Genomic DNA, 21,249 nt, shown 5'->3' with positions numbered 1-21,249 from the left:
TAGTTAATAAAAATTGTGATTTTTTCCTGCAAATTTTTAAAAATGGACATATATTACTCAATAGATGAATAAAAAAAACGGGTAGAATATCCCACATCGCCTAAAAAAAATTGGGCAATAGTACAGAGTCATATTATAGACCAAAATGATTCATTATACAAATAAGTAGAAAACTTGATTTATCAGACATTCAAACTTAAAAGATTTTTTTTGGTTTATTCCGGTTCTTTATTTTAAAGATTTTTTAAAAGTTTAATATTATAAATATCTAAAACTTTTAAAAAGTTAAATATTATATGAAAAGTATAAATATTATAAATATTTTTATTTTTTAGAAAGTTAAACTGTATAAAATGTTAAAAATATTAATAATATTTAAACGTTTATGAAGTTTCAAACATAATAAATATTTAAATTTTATAAATATTTCAACTCTTGAAAAAAGTTAGAAGACCTTTAATATATTAATAATATATTTAAACTTTTACAAAACTTCAAATATGAGAAATACTAAACTGTTTTAAGAATTCTAAGTATTATAAATATTTAAACTTTATAAGAAGCGCCAATCTTATAAAATGTAAATGGTTACAACCATTATAAATAACATATCAACTCAATCTAATATTTACAATACAAAACAAGAAATATTAAAAATTAAGATTATATAGTGCGAGGTAAAATATCTCGGGATGGAGTTATATAGCGGGACGAGTTTTGTTGATATTTATATAAATTTAAAATATCATTAATTTGGTGATAAACGAGTAAAACATCACTCATTATTTTGTTAACACTATCGGTATCCGAGAATAGACATATCTAATTAAATTGATTAATAAATATTATGTATAAATAAATTATATTTCAGTATTATATGGTTTAAACTTATAAATATAACTTATAATTTAAATGTTTTAGTTATATATAATTTGTTCCACGGTGTACCGCGGGTCCTAATCTAGTTGGGGAGTATAAAAGCAGAAAAAAAAACTTTACAAAAACTCCATTACATACCCCCACGAAAACAGAAAACGAAAACAAAAAAAAACCAAATCAAGGGCAAAGAGGTAAACTAACTGAACAAAAACATGCGGATCTTCAATGACCTGGTATTACCTTATTCGGATCGTGTGTAAGATACAAGTGTATCCAAACATATTTTTCCTCTTATACCTGCGAATTTATCATAATAAATACTGTATTACAGAAAATTAGGAAACAACCATATTAACACTCTTTGACATTAAAACCCAAAAAAACTGATTACTAGATAACCAGTCTTTAAATAAAATATCAATCATTAACCATTATATTAAAATCCCAAATCAAGAATATTAAAAACCCTAAACTTAAACCTTTCCAAAATTAACAAAATCAGACTCTATCATCTCCATAATCTCTGAATCATCATTCAAAACTTTCAAAATATAGAACAACGGAATATGGATACTTTTAAGTTAAGAATTTATGTTTGAAAATAATTATCATATTACCATATATAATTAGTTTATGCATATAGTACGAAAACAATATGGATACTATCCAAACGTGATCTTCACTAAAATTTCTCATCGTTTAAAATTTAGCATATTCCACGAATATTTGATTAAAATTTTAATTTGTAAATAAATATTTTAGATTTCATTTTACCAAATCTAAAATTTCTACCGACTCTCTTTAGCTTATAAAAAGGTCATAAAACCTAAAAGTTCATAAAACGTTATAAGCAGCTCCGAATCAAATCACTAACCTTGTTGATGTGAAGCTTTTTCAAACCAGTGAGTGCATGTGCATCCAAGTGAAGATTCTGCATTCCTACAAGCAATATCACTGAAAAGTAAGTAGATCATCACTTATAAACAATGCTAAGGTTTTAACAGTAATAAATTATGTTTTAACCAAAAAAAATTGTTGTAATGTATTGCAGGTTTATTAGTATCTATATTTTGGCTTATCAAAAAAACCAAAACTCGCTTAATAGATGTGACTAAGGGTTTTTAGTTTGTATGATATTATCATGATGGTTCACAAATCCGAAGGTTTATAAGTTATTTCTATTTTTTGAAAAATATTTAACAACTAATTACAAAAGTATCTTATATACAGTATTAACATGTTATATAGTTTACAATATATGTAAATTAATTATTAAAATTTAAGTTTCCCTAAGAATTTTTTGGCTTTAAATATATTTTATAAATTATAAGAGTGATATTGTTCAAAAAAATTAAGAGAAACTGATTTAGTAAAACGTCAGTAATCATATAAAGTCAGGCATGGCAGATGATGGTTTTATGCAGGTTTAAAAAAATTTAAATCTGTTGCAGGGCGAGTGCAACATGGCAGGTTTGAACATACACCTACACGAAAACTATTTTTTTTTTGCTATATTTGGTTAACTTTGGTTAGTTATGGTTATCTACTAAATAACCAAACCAAACCAAAACTTCAAAAATATATGAAAGCGAACCAAAACCAAACAGTTAAATGAATGTTCAAGCCTAATTTTCACTACGCCCAGGCGTTCGGGTACCGTTCGAGTTTGGATTGGATATTTTGGATTTTTGGGTTTAGAAGTATAGGATCTGTTCGGGTATTTCTAGACTTTGGGTTTGGATCGGATATATTTGGATACCCGTTTGGATTGTGTTTGGGTTCGAGTTTTCAGATTTAGAGATTTGGAACCCGTTGCGATATTCTTAAATTTTGGATACGGGTTTGGATCAGATTTGTCGGATCGAATTCAGATCAGATTTTTGGATCCAAATATTTTGCCCAGACCTAATTTTGACTCTAATTTCGAGTATATGTTTTAAAAAAAAAAGGATAATCGTAACTAATCGAAAAGCGGGTTACGGTCCAAACAAAAATCGATATTATAATCATGTCTTCAATTCAAGTATGTGGAACTATTTACTCCTGTAAATCTCGCGGAAGGAGTTTTTATAAGGTCAAAAGATTTTTAACCCAACTGGTATAACGTTTTGGGGTTTATCCTTTTTATATCTCTATTTAGGTTATTCTACTTCACGATATTTTAATTCATTTTCGCGATTTTTTTTCCCATTTGATAGTTTATAAATATGATAGAAATTTAAATGATCAAAATCCGTCATCCTCCTCCTTATTCTTCTCGTCAGGATGAGTTCCAAGGCGCCGCAATTGTAACAAACATGAACAACGTGGGTTACAAGGTGGTCCGGTATGGAGTCCCTGTCTTAGGGGTGAGAGTAATGGAAAGAGATAGGCTTTGCTTTCAGATATATTCGTCTGATTCGAAAAGCTGGACCTACCGCCACGTCCCAACCCAACGTCCCATCTCCAGCATCCTCCCATCCAATCCCATTAATTTTAATGGTTATCTTCATTGGATATGCCGTGCAAGTCAATTAATCTTTGCTTATGATTTTTATGGTCCTAGTGAGCTTTGTGTTGTCATAGATTTACCTCAGCGCTCAGCTAAGGGGACTCTGAAGCCCCTATGGCATGGGGACGAAGCCACTCTCACTATCTCATGTGGTTCGCTCATGTATATAAACACTGATACCGGGAAACCAACACAGTAGCTTAAAATTTGGAGACTCAAGAAGTATACGAGTGGCTCATCCTCCAAGGAATCTTGGGAGTTTCTGTGGAACCTAAGGCCTGGCCTTGAACTCTGCCTCGGATGTGTTCCAGTGGCAATGCATCCTTTTGATAAAGAGATCGTTTACCTCGTCACCTGCCAAACTAATTTTTTCCAAACACATGCACGTCTTGTTATAGGTAATCTCCGCACAAAAAAGTTCCAACTCCAAAAAGACTGGAAGCACAAGACCATGGAATTTGCAGACTATGAACCTTGTTTCTTTCATCAGTTCGTGCTTCCACAACGACTTGGCTCCATTCCTTGTCCACCTTGATCCATTGTAGTACTAACCGACCAACACTAGCTATCCTAAAATCTATTTTTTTTCAAATTTTTCAAATTTTAAAAATCTTAAAATCTAATTTTTTATTTTTTTTTTGTTTACTTGTAAAATCTAAACCCTAACCACTTTTTTATAAAGTCAAACCAACATATAAATTTTTAAAATTTTAAAATCTAAACCTTAAACCCTAACCACTTTTTTATGAACCAAACCGACATATAATTTTGTTTAATAATAAAATCTAAACCCTAAACTCTTCTTTAAATCTAAACTGACATATAATTTCGTTTAATTGTAAAATCTAAATCCTAACCACTTTTTTGTAAACTCAAACCGACACATACTTTTTTTAATTATAAAATTTAAACTCTAATTCTTCTTTATAAACCTAACCGACATAATTTTCTTAATAAATAATCTATAGAATTTGTGTACTTAATTTGTTTTGTCTTTTTATTATATTTTGATTTATTTGATAAATATGATATGACATGGCGTTTTGTTGTATTTTGATTGGTTAATTAAGAGGAGGTGAATAAAAGAGGTTAACTCCTAGGGGTGAACCCAAAAAATTTTCATTTTTAAATGAGTGCTTTTGTTTTTATGATTAGGTTTTGCATTAATTTACAAAATCCCAATAGGATGTGGAAATAAGGTTGGTTTAATTACTTCCCCCACAGAATTCTTTAAATGAGTCCTTTTGGTTTTAGGACTAGGTTGGTTTAATTTATTGCAGTTTGGTGGATTTGTATGATATAAAATCTAAATAATTGTTTCGTTGTGAATATATAAGTTAGGCTGGAAAGTGAGAAAGAATCAAGATTTAGTTAGGTAAATCTCAAATCATAAAATTACTAATTTATGTTTTGTTAGATTTTTTTAAATTATTATTTATATAAATATATATATATATATATATATATATATGCTGAACATACATATTGTTTTTGATATAATTTTGCTGCCTCTTAGTCTTAGCCATAGTTAAGATGAATCAGAATTAATAAGAAAAATACTTAAGTTCACGCATAGGTATACTTTTAAATATTGGCTTGGCTTACATTTGTCGGTTTGGGTTTACAAATGAAGTGATTAGAGTTTATATTTTACAATTAAAACAAAATTATATGTCGGTTTAGATTTACAAATGAGGTGGTTAGGATTTAGATTTACAATTATAACAAAATTATATGTCGGTTTGGGTTTACGAATGAGATGGTTAGAGTTTTGATTTTACAATTAGAACAAAATTACATAACGGTTTGGATTTACAAATGAGGTGATTAGTGTTTAGATTTTATAATTAAAATGAAATTATATGTCGGTATGGGTTTACAAATAAGGTGGTTAGGATTTAGATTTGCAATTATATGTCGGTTTGGGTTTACAAATGAAGTGGTTAGGATATAAATTTTATAATTAGGGGGAGGTATTGGTTTAGGATTTAGAAAGAATTTTAATGACTTTATGTTCTTGTTGATTGTTAGAATAATAGAAAATTGAAAGTTAAAAATGAAATATTCTAAGAGATTGTTTAGAAAGTTTTTTAAAATCCTGATGATTTGTTTTTTCTAATCTTGTAAAATCTTTCTATTTGATGAAAGAGTTTTCATGACTTTTGTTATTAAGGAAATGATATAAAATCCTAAACCAATAACATAAAATTTGAATTCATTAATAATCCAAGATTCTTTTGTTTTACTTGAATAATAACATAAAACTTTTAATGACTTTATAAAACTCTTAATCCAATAACACTAGATTTATCAAGATTTTAGATAACTTTTTACAAATCCACAATCAATAACACCAAATTTTTAAAGAGTTTTTAAAAGTCTTGATTGAATAACAACATATTTTACCTAACTTTTAAAGTCATTAAAATTCTTTCTAAATCCTAAACCAATACCTCCCCCTTAGAACGATATATCGGTTTGGGTTTACAAATTAGGTGGTTAGAATTTAGATTTTACAATTAAAACGAAATTATCTGTCAGTTTGGTTTATAAAAGAGCGGTTTGAATTTTTAATTTTGTAATATTGTATACATATTTTGTTTCATTATTTTATATGGAGATGAATAAAAATGTTCACTTCTATGGATCTCTAAACCCTAAACTCTAAACCTAAATATGGTCTAATTAATAATTAGTTATAAATTTTCTATTATATAGTTTGAAAAATAGTAATAGAATTATTATTTTCCTGTCACCATGATATCTATTCTATCTATAGTCATACACCATCACTATCACAAAACATAAAGAGGTCGTGGAAATAAGGCTTGTCAATGAAACTCTTATTTTTATAGCCAAAATATCTACACATAATCCCAATAGGATGTGGATATAAGTTTTTAAAATTACATAAATATACGAATGTCTCAAATATTTAAATGAGTCATTTTGTTTTCAGGACTATGTTTTGCATTAATTTACACATAATCCCAATAGGATGTGGAAATAAGGTTGTTTTATTTACGTCCCCACAGATTTGAATGGGTCCTTTTATTTTTAGGACTAGGTTTTGTATTAGTTTTTGATTCGTATGATATTATAATCTAATTAATTGTTTCGTTTTCGTTCAAAAAATTTAATAAGCTTTCATAAGTTAGGCTGGAAAGTGACAAAGAATCAAGGTTTATTTACGTAAATGTCAAATCATAAAATTATAATTATGTTTTATTAGCTTTTTTAATTACTATTTCCATTTAACTTAGATAGCCTATACGTATCACTTTATAGTGTTTTTGCATAAAGTAAGGACAATATGGATTTTTAGTAAAAGAAAGATTAGATTATTGGTAAGGAGACTAGACGGAAACTACAAAACCACACTTATTAAAACATAAACCACACGGGTCTTAAACAGAAACTAAACTACACTTAAAACATAATCAAACTTGTCTTAGACCAGAAATCAAACCGCATGAACTAAACCAGCAAGCAACCCATCATGAAACACATAATCTGGTTCTCACGATAAGAAGATGATAGCTCACCACTAATCACCAATATACTCCACATCTGCTCTGCACATTGGACAATAATTACTTCTCCAAATCCATGCCTAGATTCATTTCTTGCAATACATGTGACCACATTCTAACCCTATACGAGGACCGTGTCGGCTACACTCCCGTAACATATAGGGTATGCATCAAAAACACGCTGATTATTAGCTAGCAATGGTCATCTTCAAAATATGTTTGCATGTAATAGGTTGTCTTAATCCACCACTCCTTGTTCAACTACCATTGCTTTAACTTCAGATTGAAATTTGTTCCTCCACCACTTTGGCCATGTACATGTGGAGATAAGGGTGCACCAATGTGTTCCCACATGACCGTAGTTGTAAGATTCAACTTCGTACAAGGTACTCAGAGCAACCTTGTCCTAAAGTTAGGCGACTGTGAACGCACAATGATGCACACAAATGGGAACCCACAATAATGCATTATTGTGCATACTTAGGACAAGGTTGTTCTGAATACTTAAGGTTATTTTAGTACCTATTACAAATTTATTATTTTTAAAATTAAGTATGTAAAAATAATTGAATTGATATAAAAATAATTTTATATTTTATTTTTATAATTAAGAAAATGCAATTACGTGTAAATAGATTAACTCTATCGTTTGAGATTTATTTCCACTCCCGCCTTCTAAAATTTTTAATACCATCGATCTTAAACATGTATTATCTATTTTTTCGTCAAATGGCATTCCGAAAATAACTTTATTATACAACTATATTACTCTATTTAATATATGTTAGAAAGATTTACTCAGATATCATACATTTTAGGTAATATTATTAGAATCATACAATTTTTTTATTAATATCATATTACAGGAAGAAACATAATTACAAACAATATCATTGACACGTCAGAAATCGCTGACGTGTGTTAAATAACTCAGCCGTAACGCGTTACAGCAGTGATGACGGCTGAGTTATGATATTGGTATGTTGCGGCTGATTTATGAAAAATAGCTGAGTTATGAGAAAACAGTTGATAAGTTATGAGCATAACTCAGCCGTAAAATATGACTAAGTTATGAGCATAACTCAGCCGTAATTATGGCTGTGTTTTTACCCGATGGTTGAGTTGTCAAAAATTTGGCTGAATTAATACTTTGACATGGCTGAATTAACTTTCTTCGGTTGGCTGAGTTATGAACAACGACTGACTTATGAGATGTCGTTACGGCTGAGTTATGTTTAAGCACTATAACTCAGCCGTCATAAGCTGACTTATCGGACAACTCGGCCATTTTACGGCTAACTTATTAGCAAAAGATTAATTACTAGAATATCATTCAGTTACGGCCGACTTATTAAACGATATGGCTGTGTTACAGATTTTCAATTGAGTTATGACATTAAGCGGCTGAATTTGACAGCCGTTTTTTGTTTTTTAACTACTGTAATAGTATTCATGTTGCGACTGAGTTATAATTTTGTTTGGTGGCTGATTTAATTAGGCTTATTTACATGTTCGTTTGGTGGCTAACTTGCCACTTCGAATGCATCATCCATGTCATCATCTTCTCCGGAAATACGAAACATCATTCCTTCGACTCTTGTTCCAACTGGTTCAAAAGAGAAGGATTTACATGTTTTTTACCTTCTTCTTCACCATGTTATTCCCCTTGTTTTTCTCCTTGTTTTTCTCCTTGTTCTTCACTTCTTAATTACACACATTCTTATTAATTTTCCTCATTCTTCTTCATTTTCTTTCATGGATCCAGTTATGGTAATTGTTGTTTCCGGTAATTGGGTAAAAAAACACAAATATGTTTTTAACACCGACAATAGAGGGTGTAGAGTTGTGCAGATAGATGCAAAGACAACACACAACAAGGTTTTATATTTGGGTATAAAACCCCCATTTAATATATGGGTATGTGTAAAATTGTTTACCCATATAAACCCATATATCAAAAATAATCTAATGGAATAAAATGTGTTTATCCAACTAAACCCACCTAGTAAATGGGCTTTTATATTTCTAAACGGGTACCCATTATCATTTTTTTTGGTTGCATAAAACAAAACGATGCCGTTTTGACTTAGGTTAAACAACAATGTCTTGCTTTTCTTCCCCAATCCCCACGAGTCCAAGTTGAGAAAATGAGAGAGACTGAGCAACAATGATACCGATGTTCCAAACAATCAACAAACAAGACATACAAACCAGGAAAACAAGCATCATCTCGCTGGAAGGGAGGTGTCGACCGACACCAGCCAAGTGTCGACCGACACAAGCCTTGGTGTCAACCGACACTACCCCATAATGTCGATCGATGCCTATTTGCTGGTGTCGACCGACACCACTTGGTGTCCATCGACACTCCCTCTGCAACCGTGACCCGCTCGAAGACGAGAGTCGAATCTCGCTCCCAACCTCCTCCAAATCGCCCAATAATCAAAAACCAAGCCATATACGTCCATAGGAACATGTAGCAACCAATCCCAGCAAGAAAAACACACAAAACAACAACAATCAAGCAAGAACAAGGAATCAAAGGCTTAGATTAGCCATGGTCATGCACTCACCTCTTTGCAGGAAGTTTCTGACCGACAATGATGAATCTCACACTCCCAGCAAGCCTCCCACACGTTCCTAGCCTTGAATCCTCACTCCCTCAGCAAGATCTCACCCAGAAAGCCTTGAAATCTCACCAAAACTCACAAAAACTCAAGAACAACATTTCTCTTTTTTTCCTCTCTGATTCAGCGGCGAGACAATAATAAACACGACCTAGATCGTTTTTCCCACTTAATAGTCCGGTTTTATGGTTTTCCTTAAACCAAACCGTCCAAAATCGTCAATTGAATCCATTTGGTCGAACCAGAAATTAATGGTGTCGACCGACACTATCCTTGGTATCGATCGACATCTACCCCCAGAATGCTGAGTTTTGGTTCGCGGGTATTACAAGAGGGTGAAGAGAATAGAGAACTCATATGTTACGTTCTTGTTATCTAATGGGGGATATGAAACAATAAAATTAAATTAAAAATTGACAATCGATAGCAGATTTTAGTGATGCATTTAAGCACCTTAATCGTGGGAATAAGTTGATGAGAAACTTACCGTTTGTTTTGTCTAGATCCATAGAATATCATAACCCCTGCAAAAAACAACGGTGATTTCCGGAGCGAACCGAACGATTTTTGTCTTTTGAACAGAACGTTTCATCTTGTGAGGGGTTTTTTGGGTCATGTGAGAGAATTTACAATTTACATTTATTAATTGGGGTTTTTATTTGGTCTAACCCAAGTCAGATGTGGTATTACATAAATATTGTATTTTAAATTTACATGTTATTGGGCTGTTGAGATATTATAAACTTTGTATTTAAAATTTACATGTCATTAGACTGTTGAGATATTGCTTTGTGGGCATAAAAAAGTAAAATATGTTGAGCTGAAAGCTGATGTGGATAGCTTAGAATGAGAGAAACTCTCTAATTATATATATAGATTAATAATTTAGTTATTAATTTAAAAATAGTTATCTAACATATATTCAAACTTTTGATTAAAAATAAATATTAAATGCATTACGATTTTTTCTAAATTAATGAAAATTTTAGAAACTATTTTTAAATTATATATATTTAAAAGGGAATTTTCCAGATCTACCACATTCTCATGAAAATTTCATATTTAATTTTAATCCATAACTATATAAATATTTAATTAAATAGACTCAAATTTAAATCATTTCTATTTAAAACTGAAATTCATATTTATTTCAATTTATTAGTTTGGAATTTTATAATTTAAAAATGTAGCTAACTTGAAACAAAATTTTATATTTAAAGTAATATTATTTAAAATCTTTACTAAAAGTAAATCCAAATAATGTCTATTTTTATATATTAATCGTTAATAGTGAACCCAAGTATAGCTAATATTATTGATTGTATATTTTTGGTCAAAAGTTATTATTTGAAATGTTACAATCGAGGCATTGCAAAAAAACATATTTGAGTATTCCATTTATTAGTATTTTCGTTTATTGATCTTCCGTTTATTTACCAGTTAAGAGTATGTTCTAGAGTAAATTACATAGAATAGAATAGCAACTGTTCATGTTTTTTATGTTTTTTATTTATCTTCTGACAAAGTCAAACACAACTTTCATAGAATAGCCACAAGGTATTTTTTAGACCAAAATATCCATGTAACTAAACTAGATGATACAGTAATTATATATGGGTAGTTAGTTTTTTTCGTCAGCTACAAAGAAAATATAAATAAAAAATATGATATATTAGATAATATAAATTTATTATTATCTCTTCAACCTCTTTTATTTTTACATTTTTTCTCTTTCTAACGTTATAACTATTTTTATATTTGTACTTTTAATTACAATTCATTTTTCTCTATCTTTTAAGACCCATTTTCATAACTTTTTTTTGTAATTTGAATCGTACCGTTAAAAATGATTCGAGATTAATATTAACATGTGCATATGTGTTATGTGTACGTACATGGTAATAAATTATATAATTTTGTGTACGTAAATATTAAAATGATTTGTATAATTATGTGTACGTATATGGTAATAATTATTACGTACATGGTAATAATTTTTGTACAAGATTGTATATATATATGAAAATACAATGATGGAGCAAAAAAAAAAAAACATATATAAGGAGGAAGTGTATATAATAGTACACAATGTTGTACACGTACCCTACATCACTATACTAAATACATATATACGATATACGCCACATTTTACACTAAACATATACTACTTAGTACAATATTACATTCTAAATTCAAATTTTATTTCAAACTTTTCTATCTCACATACATTTTTTCTCTTCCATTCTTACACTTATGATTACAAAATGCAATTACATTTTCACATAGATTTCAACACTTAGGATCAGTTCCTTCTTTGTCATAGATCCCCTTCTAATGAACCAAAAATAACCCCCTTGAAGCTTATTGCGGCTCAAGCAGCGGTTTATACAATTTTCCATGAGAGAAATGCTTGCATTTTCACCGGCAATCGTACCCCAATTGCAGGTTTGGTGCTAACTAATGAAACATAAAAAAATCAACAATGTCGACAACTACATTGACATTTGAAATCATGTCCTACAATACCTCACTAGTGGTCACAAGTTATTTTAATGTACGTACATATATATGTGTATGTACATATGAACGTGTACGTACATATGAACACACAAGTTGTTTACAAACAAAACATTCAAAACATGTACGTACACCAGTTATTTTAATATAACATTCAAAACATGTAGTTATGTGAGAAATGCGATGGCAATCATCATAAAACGAACTATGTCATTCAATATTGTTTGAGACTAATTAGGGAGAGAAGTGAAACAATCACACATAAAGATATGTATAACTGAAGCAATAACACATTCTTTCATTGTATTCTCACAATTACAAATAAACTCACCGTTGAACATAGTTATAGAGGTGTCAAACCCATCGTTGAACATAGTTATAGAGGTGTAAAAAATATAAGCTATGTATGTTGCAATTTGGTGTACGTACATAACGTTTTTTTATTTAGTGTATATTGCAGTTTGGTATACGTACATAACGTTCTTTTGCATAGTGTACGTCCACAAATCCGTTTTAATGAAGGACATTATTGTAATTTTGTAGTCATCTTCAACATATCTTCTTCTACAACCCTAGCTAATATTGTCGTTGTTGTTCACCAGAAATTTTCTCTTTTTCTTCTTCTCGCCAGAGTTCTACACACCCATACACATCAGAAATTTTCTCCCCTTCTTCTCACCGGAGTTCTACACACCAAAACTCACCGAAATTTTCCTCCACTTCTTCTTATTGCTGGACACCCAAACTCATTAAATCTTCTAACACATCCAAACACGCCGGAATTATACACATAATAGTTTAGTGTACATAATATTTTGTTTAATGTACGTAATAGTTTGGTGTACGTCCATTATGTTCTTTTGTTTAATGTGTATGTCCATAAAACTGTTTTTAATAGAGGATAAAATTGTATTTTTGCACTCTTCTTCAACATTGGTATCTTCTGCAACCCTAAGATTGCAGCCATGTTCACAGCTCCTCTTCTTATCACTGGAATTATACACACCCAAACTCATTAAATCTTCTAACACATCCAAACACGCCGGAATTATACACATAATAGTTTGGTGTACATAATATTTTGTTTAATGTACGTAATAGTTTGGTGTACGTCCATTATGTTCTTTTGTTTAATGTGTACGCCATAAAACTGTTTTTAATAGAGGATAAATTTGTATTTTTGCACTCTTCTTCAACATTGGTATCTTCTGCAACCCTAATATTGCAGCCATGTTCACAGCTCCTCTTGAACCTTGTTTTTCTTTACAGTTTAATGTAATTTACACCCTAACATATAGTAACATATTTTAAATTCAAAAAACTAAATTTTTTGAGTTTTTAAAGTGTTTGGAAAAACCAATGAAGCAAATCAGAATCATTTTTTTTTCTTCTCCTCGCCGGAGTTCTACACAGCAAATCAAAATATTTCTCCTCCTCATCTTCTTCTTCTTCCTGGAGTGCTAAACACAATTTTGTTTCATCAGAATTTCTTATTATTGTTCTCTCAGTTTCCTATTTTTTATGCGAAGGAAGAAGAACCAAATACTTAAGATAACTTTCAATTTATATTTTTATTTTTTAATTAACCGAACAGGACACCTTTAAATAATGACACCAACTATAATTTTCTAGTTACAGGGTATTTTTGTCTCTTTTTTTAGGATGTCTATTGTGTGAAAAGTGAGACTGACTTTGTCAATTCATAAGAAAAGTGTTTTTTTGGTGTGATTTGTGAAAATTTCTGTATTCTAACATGCAACAATTTATTGCATTCTTCTTGAGAAATGAGAAACAAATTAGTATAAAATTAGAGACAGAAGCCGAAAGGTCCACGACTACCACTACTAGTACTAGTTCACTTCGACATTTCTCTTTTCATAAAAATGGGTTCCTCTCTTTTTCGAGAAAAAAAGAAAACAATGGGTTCCTCTTCTACTTCCGTGCCCTCGCTGATGAAAGACGAAGAGCCGATAAACTGGGCGGAGCTTCCATCTGACTTGACTTCTTCGATCATGCTACGGCTTGGCGTCATTGAGATACTGGAAAACGCTCAAAAGGTGTGCACATCGTGGCGTCGCGTCAGTAAAACCCCCTCGATGTGGCGGAAGATTGACATGCACAACCTCGGAGACATGCGAAGAAGCATGAAGTATGACTTTGAGATCATGTGTCGTCACGCAGTTGACCGTAGCCAAGGTGGTTTGGTTGAGATCGATATTTGGCACTTCGGTACTGATAATCTCCTCAATTACATCGCCGATAGGTTCTGTCTTGCTCTCTCTCTCTCTCTCTCTCTCTCTCTCTCTCTCTCTCTCTCTCTCTCTGATTTATGATGAATGCGATACTTATAGACAATGATTTTACGTTATCCGAGTTTTTGTGTGCATATGTAAATCGTTTTGTTGATTTAGTGGTTATGATAATGAGGTGCTTTCAATAGGGTTGGTCTTTTTCCCATTAGAGTAGTAAACATCCACATGTTTTTGAGAATGTTATTCTTCTAAAACGCTTGGCGTCAGGTTCTTTGTGTGCTATTAAAGGAAGTTTTTGTTCATCTTTATATTTCTGCTCTCTGTTAGATGATGTTTTTAACTTTTATACACATACTTGCAGAGCAAGTAATCTGAGAAGCCTTAGAGTTGCAAACTGCAGTCAAATAACAGCTGAGGGAATTGCGAAAGCAGTTGTGAAACTTCCATTGCTTGAAGACCTCAATGTTTCATACTGCGCATTGTCAGGACAGTTTCTGAGAGCTGTAGGCCAGTCTTGTCCAAATCTGAAGACATTGAAGTATAACCGCATAGTCGAGTCTTTTGCTGATGAGCCTAATAATAATGCCATAGCAATTGCAGAAAGCATGCCCCAGCTACGCCACCTCCAGCTTTTTGCCAATGCACTAAACAGCACGGGCTTGAACGCCATTCTTGACCGGTGTACCTACCTGGAACACATAGATTTACGCAGGTGTTTAAACATCGATCTTTCTAAGGATCTCAGGAAACGTTTAAGAGGATCAGAGTTGTGAGATACACCTATGACTCAATTGCTGATTTCCCATATCAGATCACAAGGACTCTCGATTTTGAAGATTCTAATTTAGATTATGATTTCCATGATGTCCTCTATGAATTCCCGTGTCATAGTGCAAGTGGCAATGCATAGACAGGTGGGTTTTTGCTGGTCTTGTCAAGTTCATTGGGGTGCGGCTATGACTTTATGGAGTATAGACTCGTTCTTTTTTTTCTTTCTCTATTTTGGGTCAACAATTTATGATGAACTCGTTCATCCGCTATTTTTATCTACGGTAGTCGTTTAAGTATCTTTATTTCTTTTGAGTTATGAAAAAGTTTTATGCGGGTTATTGTAACTGTCAAGAACAATTCGATGGTTGTTTTGAAGTGTGATCATTAATTTTCGAATGAGTTTAGATATGCCCCTCTAAGCCTAAAGATATATCATTAGGTTTGGCCTAACTTTGTTTCGTTAATATGTTGTGCATATATAATGTTACATTTTAAATATATTTTTAATATGTTCTCAAGGAAATGAAAGTGTACGTCATCTTGTTACATTTTAGTTTTGTAGTTGACTTCTTAGGTGTTGATGTTAATATCGGTCGCAATTAAATATTTATAGCTTGGTAAAAATAATGTTGAATCTCTATTTAATAACTCGGTGTCGGGATACAATAATTCGGACTACAACATAGATAATAGAACGAATGAAAGGAAATTTAGGTAGACGAGCTTGTGACTTGTCGACTCGCGTTTTGGATGAGGTGCTTAATTAATTGCTCGTGATTTCTGTAGTGTTTAGTCCCTCTTTCTCGCGAATCCTCTTCCTAAGCGCCGTACGCTCATATTTATAGAAAATCGTGTCGGTTCGTCACTTAAAAGGACTGAAATACCTCTTTCTCCTTTTAAGTGTTTATTTGGGCCTTAGAAGATTCTTCCTCGACCGGGCTTATTGTTAGGAGGGGAATCCACCCCTAACATTAGGGATATTTGGTAAATAGTAATTAAGTTTTGAAGTTGAGATTTGCTTTATATCTCTTGTACATGTAACACTTAATTTATTTTCAAAAACATCATCTAAACTACAGGTACTTTACATATTATATACATTCTGGTAATGCTGTAGGAACCAAGAGCGGACCAAAAAGTCTTCATGTGTAGATAACGATTCGGTAGGCAAAATGCCGTCTTGTATCTTTTTTCGGGATGAACGCCGAGTTGCCAGAAACCGGATTTTAGATCGAATATTGAGAATATTTTTGCACCTTGAAGATGTTGGAGAAGTGTCTTCTTATTCAGGAGAGGAACTTGACATCTTATAGATATTGATTAAACGGCTTATAATCAATAACCAATCTGAGTTTTCCCCTTGCTTGTTCAGCGTGATTGTTAACATAGAACGCCTTGCAAGCCCATGGTGAGTTTGTAGAAGAAACAATGCCTTGGCCTACGAGTTGGTCACATTCTTCATTGGCTTGTTGCAATTGTGTAGGTGGCATATCCGCATGACTTGCTTTTTATTAAGATGAACACGCAATCCTTAGTCATATATGTTTATATGTCGTTTTGTATAGTTTAAGAAGTTTCCTTTTGTTGATCTCTTTGTATCCATATAAATAGATTGTAACTAGGTCAATATTTGTTAAGGAATGAGAAAACCTCCTTCTCCTATTCTAAATCTCGCTGTCTCTCTTCTCCATCTAATCTCCTCTCTCTCATTTCTTGAATTCTCACTTACTCATTCTCATTCTTGATTAATTCTTACATGGTATCAGAGCAGTAACGCTCATATTCTACAAAATCTTAGTTGTTTTATTCCCCATCAAATTCAGTTCGAAAATCTCTCATGAATCTCAGCAAAACTTTAATCATTCTGGTTACACTTAAGGGTGGAAACTACTTGCTATGGGCAAGGACTACGAAGACAGCGCTGTCTGGTCGTGGAATTTGGAAGCACATTGAGTAGAATGAAGCTACAATGGAGATAACGACTACACAAGAAGGAAAGGAGATCGTGGCTTGTGATAGTGAAAAATGGTTCCAAGAGAATCAAAGTATCTTAGTTTTCATCCAAAACTCCTTGGATGCTCTGATCCTTGAGTCGTACTCTTACTATGAGACGGCTAAGGATCTTTAGGATACCTTGAAAAATGTGTTTGGAAATGTCTCAAACCTCAGCCGTGTCTTTGAGGTAAAGAGAGCCATCAAAAATCTTAATCAAGAAGAGATGGAGTTCACCAAACACTTTGGGAAATTCAGATCACTTTGGGCAGAGTTAGAGATGTTAAGACCTAACTCGGTGGATCCAGTAGTCCTAAACGAACGTCGTGAGCAAGATAAAATGTTTGGCCTTCTCCTAATGTTGAACTCATCATACAATGATCTCATCAAACATATCCTCCGTTCAGATAAACTCCCAATTCTCGACGATGTGTGTAATCAAATTCAAAAAGAGCATGGCTCGATTGGTCTGTTTGGAGCTAAAGGAGATCTTATCACCGCCAACAAAGGAGAGGTTGTTGTAGCGAACAAGGGTTACTACAAAAGTGATGGGAAGAACCGTGTCATATGTGACCATTGTAAGAAACCGGGTCATTTCAGGGATAAATGCTGGAACCTTCATCCTCACCTCCGACCAAGAAGTGTTAATCCGAAAGCAAACCAAGCATGTGGATATGGTGAAGGTCAAGCTCAGGTGACGACTCAAACCACTGATGGTAATGGAGTAGCACTAGCAGCTTCCTCGGATCTGGTGAGGAGATCCGACATCGATGCTCTCATCAAGGCTCTAAAAGAGTCTTCTGGTAACGCTTATCTTACTCTTAATGCTATGAAACCTCTTATTGTGGATTATGGAGCTTCTCACCATATGATTAGTGACTCTAAGCTAATTAGTGATATCAAACCAACTTTAGGGAAAGTGATTATAGCAAATGGAGATAAGATACCGATTAAGGGAATTGGAAATTTTAACTTGTTTGATAGAACCTCTAAAGCGTTTTATATGCCTAGTTTCACATCGAATTTGTTATCAGTTAAGAAGGTGACTAATGATCTTAATTGTTATGCAATTTTTGTTCCTAATGATGTGTATTTTCAGGATATTGAAACAAGTAAAGTTCTTGGCAGAGGAAGCACTAAAGGTGATCCTTATGTGCTTGAGGATTCGAATCTCACCATTGCTTTATATTCTTGCTTTAAGTCAATAATCGATGATACTAATGGTTCAATTTGGCATGCTAGACTTGGTCATCCAAATTTTCGTGCATTGCAACTAGTTTTACTTAATTTTTCTTTTAAAAATAATGAGTGTGAAGCTTGCATTCTTGGTAAACATTGCAAAACAGTTTTTCCTAACTCTTCTACTATGTATGAGCACTGTTTTGATTTAATTCATTCTGATGTTTGGACATCACCATACCTGTCTCGTGAAAATCAGAAATATTTTGTCACTTTTATTGATGAAAAATCAAAATACACTTGGTTAACCTTGTTTCCATCTAAGGATAGAGTTCTTGAAGCTTTTCTAAACTTTCAGAATTATGTGACTAACCAATTTAATGCCAAGATAAAGATTTTGAGATCAGATAATAGTGGGGAGTACACAAGTCATATGTTTAAACAACATCTAGCCAAACATGAGATTGTACACCAAACAAGCTGCCCCTATACGCCTCAACAAAATGGTGTGGCTGAAAGGAAGAACAAACACCTTATAAAGGTTGCCTGGTCCATGATGTTCAATCGAATGTACCAAAGAAGTTCTGGGGAGATGCAGTTGTAACTGCATGCTATCTGATCAATCGAACTCCAACAAAAATACCGGGTGATATATCTCCATTTGAAGTGCTTAACAAGATTAAACCATCTATTAATCAATTATGTGTATTTGGCTGTGTATGTTATGTCTTAAAACCAGGTGAGCAACGTGACAAACTCGACGCTAAGAGTGTCAAGAGCATGTTTATTGGATATTCAATTACAAAAAAGGGGTATAAATGCTATGAACCAGAAGCTAGGAGAGTCTTGGTTTCAAGGGATGTAAAATTCTTAGAATCCAAGGGATTCTATGATGAAAAGAATTGGGAAGACTTGAAAGATCTCTCTTGTTCTCCATCCGACAGAGCAAATAATCTTCGAATCCTTTAGAGAGACTCGGGATTGCAGATAACCAGCCTCAACCGTCACCTATCATCAGTAAACCGCCAATTGAACCTAACAATGAACCGATTGAGATGCATCATTCTGACTCGACAACTGAAGATGTGAGTAGTTCACCAGCTGAACCTGCTCAACAACACCAAGACAAGGATATAACTGATAACAGTGAGGATCCTACATCAGAAGGAGAATAAGCCGAAATAGAAGATGATCAACATCAAGGTGTGGAGACCGATGTTATTCTACTCCGCAGAAGTGAGTGTCTCAAGTTGAAAAACACTAGTGTCTACTACAATAGTCAGGCAGTGGCTCATCCTATACAAGCAGTCTGCACGCTTGCACACATCTCTGTCGAGCATCAAATCTTTCTTACTCAAATCGACCAGCATTGGATTCCACAAAGTTATGAAGAAGTTAAAGAACACAAATTTTGGAGGGATGCCGTGGGAGATGAAACTAACGAAATGATAAAGAATCATACATCGGATGAAGCTGATTTACCAAAAGGAAAGAAAGCCGTGACATCTCGGTGGATATTCGCTATCAAGTACAAGAGTTATGGGGGGATAGAAAGATATAAAGCCAGGCTTGTAGCTAGAGGATTCACCCAAACCTAGGAGAGGACTACCTTGAGACATTCGCACTATTAGCCAAACTTCACACGGTAAGAGTAGTTCTTTCACTAGCTGTTAACCTCTCTTGGGAATTGTGGCAGATGGATGTGAAGAATGTGTTCCTACTAGGAGAACTAGAGGATGAGGTGTACATGAGACCACCACTGGGTCTTGAAGACACTATTGGACCTGGAAAGGTGTTTAAGCTCAAGAAAGCCATCTACGGTTTAAAACAATCTCCAAGGGCCTGGTATCACATACTCAGCTCAACACTTATTGATAAAGGATTTAGAAGATCAGAAGCTGACCACACATTGTTCACGTATCCAAGCCAAAGAGGTATTATAGTCATTTCCATATATGTGGATGATATTATCATCTCTGAGAATGACAAGGTAGGCATTCAAGATACCAAACAATACCTTAAATATGTATTTGATATTAAAGATCTTTGAGAACTAAAGTACTTTTTTGGGATAGAAGTGTGTCGTTCTGAAGAAGGATTCTTCTTATCGCAAAGAAAGTACACACTTGACCTTTTAAAAGATGTAGGCAAGCTTGGATCAAGACCAGTTGAGACACCACACGAAGAAAACTACAAGTCAAACTGTAGGGGGGAGCCTGATGAAGCTTTATTCGAAGATGTAAAACAGTATCGACGGTTGGTAGGTAAGCTTATATATCTCACCATAACTCGACTTGATATATGCTTTGATGTGAACCAGGTAAGCCAACATATGCAAAAGCCAACACTACATCACTGGGAGATGGTGAGCCGCATACTCAAGTATCTCAAAGGAGCTCCTGGACAAGGCATTTGGATGGGATGTAATAAAGATATGGAGCTTGTAGGATACTGTGATGCAGATTATGCTGGAGATCGTGAAGATAGACGCTCAACAACGGGTTATTGTACATTTGTGGGAGGAAACCTTGTCACTTGGAAGAGTAAAAAGCAAAAGGTGGTCTCTCTCTCGAGTGCTGAATCAGAATACAGAGCAATGAGGAAGCTCACAACCGAACTAATGTGGCTCAAAGCCCTCTTGAAGGACCTAGGCATCAACACTTCAAAACCGATCACAATGCACTGTGATAATGAAGTTGCTATTCACATTGCAACCAACTCAATATTTCATGAAAGGACAAAACACATAGAGGTGGACTGTTAAAAAGTCAGGGAGCAAGTTCAACTTGGAGTGATCTTACCATGCCACACCGAGAGTTCTGAACAGTTGGCAGATATCTTCACCAAAGCAACAAGTTCAAGGTTTGCGAGTATAGACACTCCAAACTCGGGCTCATGGACCTAACTAGGCCACAAGCTAAGACCCTAAACTACTGACCCCATACTCTTTTTCCCTTAATGTGTTTTTGTCCCAAATGGGTTTTATACACTAAGGTTTTTAATGAGGT

At 33.3% G+C, this 21,249-nt stretch overlaps 1 protein-coding gene and 1 pseudogene across 1 annotated transcript; both read left to right on the top strand.

The window, feature by feature from the left end:
- The first annotated feature begins 3,101 nt into the window (after positions 1 to 3,101).
- Positions 3,102 to 3,569, top strand: LOC147942312 (F-box protein At1g49990-like). The gene has a single exon (XM_087456010.1). The coding sequence runs from the start codon at positions 3,102 to 3,104 to the stop codon at positions 3,567 to 3,569; it is 468 nt and encodes a 155-aa protein (XP_087312136.1).
- A 10,083-nt stretch (positions 3,570 to 13,652) lies between these two features.
- On the top strand, positions 13,653 to 15,209 carry LOC104698737 (F-box protein SKIP19 pseudogene; annotated as a pseudogene).
- Positions 15,210 to 21,249: the final 6,040 nt, after the last annotated feature.

This window comes from Camelina sativa, chromosome 6 (assembly GCF_030686135.1).
Source record: "Camelina sativa cultivar CO46 ecotype springtype chromosome 6, ASM3068613v1".
NCBI classification, from domain to species: Eukaryota; Viridiplantae; Streptophyta; class Magnoliopsida; order Brassicales; family Brassicaceae; genus Camelina; species Camelina sativa.
This window is presented reverse-complemented; position numbering and strand designations above follow the sequence as displayed.